Source organism: Sciurus carolinensis, chromosome 16 (assembly GCF_902686445.1).
Source record: "Sciurus carolinensis chromosome 16, mSciCar1.2, whole genome shotgun sequence".
NCBI classification, from domain to species: Eukaryota; Metazoa; Chordata; class Mammalia; order Rodentia; family Sciuridae; genus Sciurus; species Sciurus carolinensis.
In genome coordinates, this window is record NC_062228.1 from 57,793,826 (window position 1) to 57,805,174 (window position 11,349).

Below are 11,349 nucleotides of genomic sequence, written 5' to 3' on the forward strand. Positions count from 1 at the left end.
CACTTCCCCCCAAGTTGTACCCCCTCAACGTCACCAGATTCTGTCCCTAGCCCCTGTCTCCCCCTCCCCCACCTCGAACAGTTACAGGGCAGAGGAGCCAAATCACGATCCCTCCCCTGAAGACATTGCTGTTTTTCCTCTCGGTCCCAGTCCTCCTCCAACGTCCAGCCACAGGCCGCGCCCGGCCCCCGCAGCCAATCAGCGACTGCCGAACACGCCCCGCGGCGACCAATCCGCAGAAGCTTTGCAGCCCCACCCCCTCACCTGCGGGGCTTTCCTCCGAGTCTTCCCCAAACCGAAACTCGCGAGTCCCGGGCCTAGCCCCCTCTCCCTCTGACCCAAATGTCTCAACCCGGCTTCCTCTTCCCTCGGAACTTGTCTTGGTAGCCACTCTCCTGCTCTACAGGCAAGGAGGTCAAAACCACTTTCCCCAAGGATCAAGAACAAACAGGAGGCCTTTTCCTTCTCCATTATATCCTAATTAGCGTTTAATGTACTCTCCCCTGTGTGACTTCTAATTAGCACCCAGGTGAAACTGAACTGCTCTACCTGGCATTCGTGAGCCCCTTGGGCATCTGCTTCAAGGCCCTCCAGGAACTGCCATCCTTCAGGGTGGAGGCAACTTATGGGCTGGGTAACCCTGGTGTGCTCAGATTTGTATAAAGGGCAGGAAATAAACATAAGATGTTCTCCTTCTGGCTGCAGATTGCTCTGTGGGGAACCTGAGGGGTGGTGTGGTGTATTCCTATGTGGATTAAACGTCTGGAGGGCTGGACCTGGGACCTGGGAGGAAGATGGAACAGGCTGGAGTCTGGGGTGGGAAATGCTGGGCAGGAAAATGTGGGCAAGCAGGGAGGTCCACGGATTGCCCCGAGCAGCCTTGCACCCATACCCTAGCTCTGCACCCCCAGTCACAAGGACCTCGATGCCTGTGCAGAAGTTGGCTTCAGAAGCCAGGAATAGGGTTACAAACTCAGCTGGCTGGCCCATGTGGCCCAGGGGCTGGGGAGAGAAAATGAGAAAAGAGGTCAGGGAGCCCACACCTGATGGCCACACCCCCCAAACCTCCTCTATCTGGATCTGGCCCCCAACTCCTACCTGGGCCAAAGTGCCCTCCTGGATTGTGGCCCTGGGGTCAGTGTTGAGGTTGCCAACTGTTCCCACAACAGGGTCCAGATGTTTCCAGGGGAGACACTGGGGGAGGGGAGAGAGATCAGAGAAGTGTATCCCAACTGCTGCCTCTTGGGCTCACTCCCAGCCTTCCCACTTGGCGCAGGAAGCTCTCAGCTTACGCGGAGCTCACCAGTTGACTCCGAGGCCATATTGGCTCTCATCCAGGGCCAAGGCTTTGGTCATGGCTGTTACTGCCCCCTGTAGGAAACAGGCCAGAAAGAAACCTCAGTCGCAGAAGATGGGGCCCTTCCAGTCCCCTCCTTCCAGCCAGGGGGCATCAAGCAGGGGCATCAGAATGAGGACACCTTCCCTCGCTACAGGCCTCTTAATTTGCCGTTTCTTGAGAGAAACATGCCACAGAGCCATTTATCACAGGTTGCTGTGTCTCAGAGCTGAATCAGGGAGTTGGGTGTGGGGGTTCCCTGGCTCTGCACCCCCGGTCACAAGGAGCTCAATGCTTAGAGCTGAGCTGGGCTTAGAGCTGTAGGCTCCCAGAAAGTGGGGTAGGGAGGAAGGGAAGGGGCAAGGGCTGGTGTACCTTTGTGGCCACGTAGGGAACCGCCTGGGACTGGCCAATGGCCCCAACCAGACTGGAGATGTTGATGACGTTGCCTCAACTCTTCTGCAGGTGGAGGAGGACCAGCTAGGGAAACAGGAGGCAAAATCAGTCCCCAAGCCTCTGGGTCTCCCCCAGTGTGATGAATACAAGCCACAGGCAAGCTGACCTCTGGCACACTGGTCAGCTTCCTCCACATTCCTAGTTGATCTTGGTGGCACTTTCCAGGGTTTGCCCTAGTGTCTCTGGGTCTCAGCTCTGAGGAGCTGCTCCTTGACTGAACGGGATTATTCTTCTCTCCACGTCTCTTCTACTGGGTCTCTGCCCTCCCTCTCTCTGGGTCTTTATATGTTACTCAAACTGCCATCCACATCAAGCCAGGAAAATGGCAGAGAGATCCAAAAGGCTGTAAGTTTTGCAAAAATAGAAGGCAGTGCTTTTATCCCTGGAGAAGACAGTTTCTCTGAGTTCTACAGAGAGCTCTGTGGTCAGAATGTGAAGAGGGAGGCCTTCATGAAATGCACCCCATTTTCTGCCAACTTCTGGGCAGCTCCCTGGCGGTCCCGGACTCATCCCAGCATGTGTGTGAGTGTGGTGGTTTCTTTACACATGACCTTGGATAAATTCAAATTCCACCCTTCCTCTTGCCAGCCTTGGGTAGCTGCACCAGCCAGCCAGGGCCTGTTCTGCCTCTAAACATTCATGAGCACAAGCCAGCACCCTCGGCAGGCTCTCAGAATGGGAATCTAAATAAACTCCCTCTTGCTTACCCTGCCAGCTCATGCAAACCTCCACCTTTTCCTCAGTGCTGGATCTTCAAATGCACCATGTGTCCCAACCTCAGGGCCTTTGCACTTGCTGTTCTCATGGCCTAATTAACCAACCCAGTTTTCCCAGGACAGAAGGGTTTCTGGGAACATGGGGTGTTCAGTTCACACTTTTTTTTGGGGGGCGGGGTACTAAGGATTGAACCCAGGCATGCTTTACCACTGACCCAAATCTCTAGCTCTTTTTATTTTGATTTTGATACAAAGTCTCACTAAGTTGCTTAGGGCCTCCCTAAATTGCTAAGGCTGGCCTCAAACTTGTGATCCTCCTGCCTCAGCCTCCTGAGCTGCTGGGATTACAGGCATGGCCACTGAGCACATTCCCAGTCCACACTTTCAATCCTACACTGGGGCAGTCCTGGGTCATCACACTCCCTCAGCTCCTTCAAATACTGTTCCAGTGTCACCTACCAGTGAGGCCTTCCCCGACCATCCTATTTAAAACTGCAACCTGCCCATGCCTGGGTCCAATTCCTTTTCTTTGTAGTACATATGCCCTTCTCACATGCTGCATGTGAGAATGAAGGAAGGAAGGACCTGGTATATATCTGTCCTGTTCTCAGGTCTTCTCACCAGTTAGCTCATTTAACCCCAAGACGACCCTGCAAGGTGGCACAGCTGCCCTGGTGTGGTAGCACACACCTACAATCTGGGACCACCAGGGAGCTGCCCAGAAGTTGGCAGAAAATGGGGTGCATTTCATGAAGGCCTCCCTCTTCACATTCTGACCACAGAGCTCTCTGTAGAACTCAGAGAAACTGTCTTCTCCAGGGATAAAAGTACTGCCTTCTATTTTTGCAAAACTTACAGCCTTTTGGATCTCTCTGCCATTTTCCTGGCTTGATGTGGATGGCTTGGGAGGCTGAGGCAGGAGGATCACAGGTTGGAGGCCAGCCTCAGCAACTTAGTGAGAGCCTATCTCAAATTTAAAAAAAAAATAATATGGGGTTGTAGCTCAATGGTGCAGCACTTGCCCTAGCACACGAGAGCCACTGAGCTCAATCCTCAGCACCATATTAAAAAATAAATAAACAAAATATATTTTGTCCATCTACAACTAAAAAAAATTTTTGACATATAAATAATTAAATAATAAAACAGGGCTGGGGATGTAGCTCAGCGGTAAAGCACCAAAACCCATAAACAAACGAGAATTTCTGATAACTCTATTAGGAACCCTAATATCTTGTAAACATGAATAACGTAGGTGGGCTTTGGTGAGGGGCGTTCTCTGCCCTCCTGCCCAGGGAATCCCCAGGCCCCTGGGCCACTGTGAAGCTTCCTCCTCAGGAGGCGGGCTCATGGCTTCCTCCTCCCACCCCAGGCACACCCACGCTCCTGCTCTCCCCCCAAACGCATTCCTTGGCCAGTGTCCTTCTCCCCAGGCCTCTAAAGGTCACTTAGCATCCTAGGTAGCTACAGAGCTGCTGGCTTTCATTGGCCTGGCTTTCCCCACGCCCTGCCTCCTGGACGTCCTCCAGTCTCACTCAGGCCTGATCCCGGTTCCCTCCGGCATCTTCTAGATCTGCCTCGGAGCCCCGTCTGGATCTCCTCCGGATCCCCCCTCCTGGGCACCTATCTCAGTGTCTCCTGAACAAGTGTCACGCCTCTGTCCCCGGCAAGGCACGCCCGGCTCCGTGGTACTCGCTCCTCCCAGTCTCGGAGCCTCATGGGATCCACCAGCAGCCCTGGCCACTGCACCTGCTGAGGCGCATTTGAAACTACACCATTTCCTCTCCTTCGCTCATCCAGCAGACATTTACTGAGCACCTACTGTGTGCTGGGTGCTGTGGCACATACCAAGGACACACAGGAAACAAGACAGAGGGAGATCTCGCCCTGGTAGAGCTGACCTCCAGGGGGGAGGTAGGGACAAACAGGTAGATGAGTGTATTATGGAATGTGCTAGAAGAGTGGGGATAGGAAATACAGAAAGCAGGATGAGGGGGAGGGAAGTGTGGGCTGTGCAATTCTCACAGGGAGTTCCGGGAAGGCTTTGGCAAGGTGACAGAGGAACAAAGACAGAGGCCAGAGCTGGTGTGGCCAGACCCGTCACACCCCCCTCTCACAAAAAGAGTGTTTATTGCGTAGGTAAGTTTTTGGGTAGTAGATAGAAAAACCGCCATCCTCCTCCTCTGGCAATTAACCCTTTCCTCCTCCACGCAGGACGTGGCAGGGAGGACCCCCACAGCACATGCACCTGTGTGGTGTCCCTCCTGTGTTTACGCAGTGCCACCTGGCTGCTCGCAGCTACAAGCTCCACATGCACTTTGCCCCGTGTGTCCACAGCACCTGAATGGTGTCTGGCCCTGTCAGTATTTGATAGGTAAACACATAAGAGATGAGTGGCCGAAAACCAGCCCAGCTCCAGAGTCTATGATGACACCCCCAGGCTCACACACCTCCTGTGGATCTCTACTGCCTGCGAGTGGCCACATTAAATATCCCTAGTCCCTCACTCATTCTTTCCAGCCTAGGGAATCACAAACTCGGGCTTATATCTAAATCTCCCAGGGAGGCCAAAGACCTGCAGATTCTGGTTCAGGGACCCTCCTCCCAACACCTTTTCCTGGGCAGGGCCCCAGAATCAACATTTAAAGAGTCTCCAAGGGCCAGGAGTGGTGGGGCACACCTGTGATCCCAGCGGCTCAGGAGGCTGAGGCAGGAGGATCAGAAGGTAGAGACCAGCCTCAGCAACTTAGTGAGGAACCGGTCTCGAAAAATAAAGAGGGTTGGTGGTGCGGTTCAGTCATAGAGTGCCCCTTGGATCATTCCTCAGTACCACAAAAAATAAATTAATTAATTAAATAAGTAAGTAAATAAAATAGTTTCCAAGGGATTTTGGTAGTGATGGTGATGGCAGCAACTTTCAAGTGCTCACAGATTTCTTTTTCTTTTTCTTTTTTCTTTTTAGATAGTGGGGATTGAACCTGGGTGTTCTCTACCATTGAGCTACATCCCCAACCCATTTTGTTTATTTATTCTTATTTTGAGACCGGGTCTTACTAAGTTGCCCAGGATGGCCTCAAATTTGTGATCCTCCTGCCCCAGCCTGCCAAGTAGCTGGGATACAGATGTGCATCACCATGCCCATCTTTTTTAAAAAAATTAACTCAAAGTTAAATCTAATTCTAAATTAAAACAAGGCTTTTCTCTTTGCCTCATAGGTGAGGGATAACGGTGAGGTGCACATGCCCCCTGATTTTGAAAGTCTTACTTGACTGTATAAGAGATGGTTCTTGATTTTGGAAAATTCACTCCAAAGTATTTAGGGGTAAAAGGGCACATGCCAGGCTGGGATAACTCTTGCCTAGTGTGCACAAGGCCCTGATTTCCATCCCCAGCACAACAACAAAAAATACCATGCCCACAACTTATATTCAGATAGTTCAGTGGGGAGGAAACTAGTTGATCAGGAAGAAAGACAGGCAGGTAAGCACTCTACCATTCACCTTTGTTTGTTTTTGGTGCTGGGGGTTGAACCCAGGACCCTCATGCATGCTAGGCAAGCACTCTACCATGCAGTTAAATCTGCAGCCCAGTGACAGATAGACAGACAGATAGATAGAAAAATAGGGTAGATCCTGGGAGTGGTAGTGCACACCTATAATCCCAGAGATTATAGGTTTGAGGCCAGTCTCAGCAATTTAGCAAAACCCTAACAATTTAGCAAGAACCTGTTACAAAGTAAAAAATAAAAGGGGCTGGGGATGTGGTTCAGTGCTTAAGCAACCTGGGTTCAATCCCTGGTACCAAAACAAAACAAAAAAAGACTTTTTTTTTTTTTTTCCTGAGATATACCCAGTGGTCCTGTCCCAGAGCCTTTGCACATTCTTCTCAGTATGGGAAACACCCTATGCCCTACTTCTCCACTTCCCTCCCACCTACACAGAATTCAGCTCAAACCTCTCCTTTCCTCCTCTTCTTCCCCCAGGCTCCATGTGCCCAACATGACTCTCACAAAGAGGGAAGAGGGTTGGCCATGAGATACAAGGTTCATGATAAACTATAACTTACAGAGGGTAAATCTATGCCAGGTGTCTTCTAACTTAATGAGTATTGAATTTACTTTATTGTTGCTATTATTATCATGATTATTAGGTCTAAGTCTAGGTATTGAATCCAGGGGTGCTTTACCATTGAGGTACATCCCCAGTTCTTTTTTTAATTTTCATTTGAGATGAGTTCTCATTAAGTTGCTGAGGCTGGCCTCCGACTTGGAATCCTCTCAGTCTCTTGAGTTGCTGGGATTACAGGGGTGCAACCACTGTGCCTAGCTTAATTTAATCTCATCTGATCCCCAGGGCAAGTCTGAATTAGAGGCCATTATTGGTCCCATTTTTCAGATGAGAAACTTAGGCACAGAATAAGGTTTAATACCTGTACAACAATGTAAGTAGGAAGCAACAGAAAACTTAGGTAGCCCCGAGTTCTAAACCCTTACACCACGTGAAGCTTCTGTAGAAGTCACTCACAGGTGACAGGGTCAGGGAGCCCACTAGGGAGAGGTGGGGACTGAAGTAACAGATAGCTGGGCTGTACCTAACAGATGGTGCCCCTGCCCATGGGTCCACTTTTTAAGAGAAACTCAGTTATTTATGTAAAATATTTGTCTTGGTTCATTTATTTTTTGGTACCAAGGATTGCACCCAGGGGCGCTTAACCACTGAGTCACATCCCAGCCCTTTTTATTTTTTCTTTTGAGACAGGGTCTCACTAAGTTGCTAAGGCTGGTCTCGAACTTGCCATCCTCCTGCCTCAACCTCCTGAGTCACTGGGATCACAGGCCTGCGCTGCTACACCTGGTTCTCCCGCTGTGTTCTTTTTTTCTTTTTTTTAGTTGTAGATGGACATAATACCTTTATTTAATTTATGTATTTCTATGTGGTGCTGAGGATGGAACCCAGCACCTCACACATGCTAGGCAAGCGCCCCACCACGGAGCCACAGCCCAGCCCTCACACTGTTCTCTTAACATCCCTGCCACCACCACTGCAGCAATTTGGAAGGCTCCTGAGAAGGCTGAGCAATGTAGTCACCCAGGCAGGTTTTGCTAGATGTGCAGACTTGCACCCATTCATTTTCCACAAAGAACAGGGTCCTTTTGAAATAAGAAGAGCAAACTAAAAATCAGACAAGATTTTGCTTTTAGATACAATGAGCCTCACGGTCTGATTGCCAGAAGGCGGCTTGAGCCTGCGGCCAGACCAGTGCTCACCTTGGTCACGGTGTAAGTCCCCAAGCAGACTGAACTCCAGCAGCTACCGGAATCCCTGGGCCGAGGTCTCCTGCAGCCACTGAGGGGAGAGGAGGAATGAGCCCTGCCCAGGAGGATGGGAGGGAAGGGGACGCAGGACAGGGCTGCCTCGGGGACTGATGAGAAGGCAGCCTCCAGTGGCAGAAGGCTGGCCTTGACTCAGTCCTGCCACTCCCTGGCCATGTGACCGTGGCAATCCCTTGTTCCTGCTATGCCTCAGTTTCCTCATCTGCAGAGTGAGGGTAACATCTCATTCTCGGGTCTACAGACTTCATTAGTCAGTATTTGTCCCTGACGCAAGGTTCATAAGTGTGTTTGCTAAATAAACAGAAGGAAGCGAGTCTGTGGCAGAGGGAAGAAAAATCAACCTTCAGCAGACGGGAGCTGGCATGTGTGTACGGGTGTACGTGTATACAGGTCTGTACACCAACATCTGTCTAACATAGATGATAATCTTAAATCCTAAGAACAACTTTTGCTGGTAGATTATTTTACAAACCAGAAAACAAGGTTCCGTAGTGTTAAGGGAGTTTCCTGAGGATGTTCCAGTAGCAGGTGTCAGAGTTAAGATTAAAACCAGCCCAGCCAGCCCCAGACAGGAGCCAGCTGCCCTGCCACGGCTCTGCCTCCATAAGGGAGTTTTCTGTTTGACAGCCGAGTCGGCCTGTCGGATCTGGATGGGAAATGCTTGCTACAGAGATTCAAACTGTGGCAACTCCATGCTTGTCCATGAATAACCAGGAAAGTGCTGCAAGTACCAATTTTGGGTTCCAAATAAATTTTAGCAAGCAGGCAAATTCACAATCTTTTTTGGTCTGCTTTTTGACTCTGTGATGTGAATGCCATGAGCACAGGGATGTGTTCTGATTTGTTCACTATTAAATCCCTCCTCCCTGGGATGGGAGGTGGGGCATGATCAGCAGTGCTCAATAAACATCTGTTGAACAGACAAAGGACACAGAGGAACTAGTACCTTCAAACCTTCAAATCCTTACAACAATCTAAGAAGGAACACACAGTCCAGAGAAGGTGAACCCAGCTGACAAGGGCACTCCTCTGCACTACCGCCTTGCTGGGCAACCCCAGGAGAATCGATTCAGTCTCTGAGTCTTGGTTTACCAACCAGGGGCATTCTCAGGAAGGATGGTCATTAAATTGATGGAATTTCCCTTAGAAGCCACTGTAGGAAGTCCGGGAAACGTGCACCAGATGGACATCTCCAGTGTCACTAACAGAGTTCAGGACCATCAGTCGAACTTCATACAAGAACAAAGTGAGGCCATCAGGTCACAGCTATGTGCCCGAGGTAGTCACAGGGATTATGGGGCTGAGCAGTTTATCTCCATCAGTGATCCCAACACCCTGGGGACAATGATGATGATTCCCATTCTAGAGATGTGGAAACTGAGGCAGGTGAGGCTCAGAACTAGGGACACAGCAGAGAAGGAAGAGAACCAGGATTTAAGCCAAGGTGTGCAGGCACCACGGCTGAACTGTCCTATGCAAGCAGACAGAAAGGAAGATGGGGACAGCAGGTGGGGAGGGAAGGGAAACTGAGGGATAAGAGGAAGGAGTCCGGGGCCAGGATGTGGGTGGCACAGTGCAGAATGGCCCTAGGCCTCATGGAAGCCTGCATTGTTGGTCACACAGTCCAGGTGGCCAAATCGCAGGATGGTCTTGGAAATCAGGGTCTGAGGAGGAAGGACATGTCCTGTGATGAGTGCTACTGTGCCAACCTCAGAGGCACCAGGGCCCCAGAGCAAGGCGGAGAGCGGGGGGCTGGACGCACTGCGGAGGGGATAGGAGCTAGAACAAGAAGGTGCCCCAGGATTACCGGGAATGGCAGACAGAAGACATGAAGCTAGGGAGCCAGAGAACAAGGGGCTGGCCACAGCTGCACTGAAGTCCTCATACTAGAAACCTCAGGCAGCAGGGGGTCACAGGCCGCGAGAGAGGGACAGAGAACCTGGGGTGGGGGTGCGCAGAGAGAGATCCAGAGGGCAGATAATGCAGAGATGCTGACTAAAGGAAAGGCGAGGAGACCCAGAAATAGGAGGAGAAATGTCACAGGAGACCTCCTCTAAGGGATTCACTCATTTTTATCCCCATGACAGGAGGTAAAAGAGGTGTCCAGGAGCCATGTGACATGGCCAGCAGACATGACAACCAGACAGAGCAGTGGGCTGACACCCTTTGGGACAGGAAGGATTTAGCCAGGGAAGCAGAGAAGTTGGAGGGAAGAGCAGGTGTAAACACGGAGAGGAGAACACAGCCAGGGAGAAAGTTGCTCTCACCTTCACGTCTTCTTCCTGAGTCATGTCATAGGGGATGAAGACAGCTCCAGGAAGCCGCTGCTCCAGGGCCTGACCTCCTTACTCTGCAAGGAGAGAAACACTGGGGCCTGGACCCCTGGGTCTGAGGGAGGAGGCTGGGTCTGTGCTTCTGGGTCTGAGGGAGGAGGGCTGGGCTGGACCCCCGGGTCTGAGGGAGGAGGCTGGGCCTGGACCCCTGGGTCTGAGGGAGGAGGTACTGAGGTGAGGACTGAGGGACCCTCACTCACCATCCTTGTCGCAGATAACCACTTGTGAGAGATCCCGTTATGGCCCCACAGACCTTGCAAGGTCTGCTGCCCTCTTGCGGTCATTCCCCGCCTCCCACTCACGACTCCAGTCTCCTGGGGTCCCCCAGGATGATCCCCTAGGACAAAGGACAGCGCTTTGCCCCTCCAGGTGCCTGCTCCAACTCCCCAGGCCCGATTTATGGGTTCCAGAGTACACCCCCAAACCTGCAAGAGACATATCCCCAAACCACCACTTTGCAGCTACACTAACAGACCCAGAAAAAGGGAAGTAACTGCTTTTGGAGACACAAAAAAAATCGCGTCCTTGGCACCCTTCGTTATCAATTGCAAATTGAATTTTATAAAAATCCGGAGTCGAGTTTTTTCTTCCCACCCCCTCCTCTGCCCCAATTATCTTCCTCTTTCCCTTCATCTCTGCTTAGGCCCCAAAGTATGGAGCAACCAGACCCCTACTCATCGAAGACTCTTGCCATCCCAGCTCCGATGACACGCCCGCCCCCGGTCACAATCACCACCTTCCCGGCATAGCGCGTTCCCGCAGCCATTCCAGGTCAGTCTGTCTCTCTGCCATTCCCTGAGAGACTTTCCACCTCTGAAGTCCGGGGAGGCCGAGGGATCGAACCATAAATAGGGGCTAAATCCTGGAAGCCCGACCATGGGGGTGTTGCCAGGAGATCCAGAAACCTGGGAATTTGGCCCCAGCCCCAGCTCTCCTCCCTTAGACCCGGGAATCCAGGTCCCAGCCCCTCCTGCCCCAAATTCAATATTCCTGACGTTCAGCCCTCTACACACCTAAGCCGGGACTCAACGTATTCATCCCCTCCTCCCTCGGACACACCAGCTGAAGATTCTCCAAGTCCCAGGATCCTGTTCCTTACTTCCTCAGGACCCAGACATCCACGACTCCTGCTCTGCTCCTCAGAGACCCCAGTATCACAACCCCAAACACACAGAA

General features: G+C 51.5%; 1 protein-coding gene across 1 annotated transcript; it reads right to left on the bottom strand.

Moving 5' to 3' along the window:
- Positions 1–84: 84 nt before the first annotated feature.
- Hsd17b14 (hydroxysteroid 17-beta dehydrogenase 14) lies at positions 85–11,139 on the bottom strand. Its single transcript, XM_053743309.1, is given in 11 exon segments — positions 85–1,002; positions 1,099–1,148; positions 1,151–1,194; positions 1,304–1,371; positions 1,712–1,816; positions 7,775–7,798; positions 7,800–7,863; positions 9,434–9,504; positions 10,108–10,190; positions 10,374–10,394; positions 10,834–11,139. Coding segments are annotated over 11 exon segments (1,161 nt in total). The 5' UTR covers positions 10,940–11,139; the 3' UTR covers positions 85–477.
- Positions 11,140–11,349: the final 210 nt, after the last annotated feature.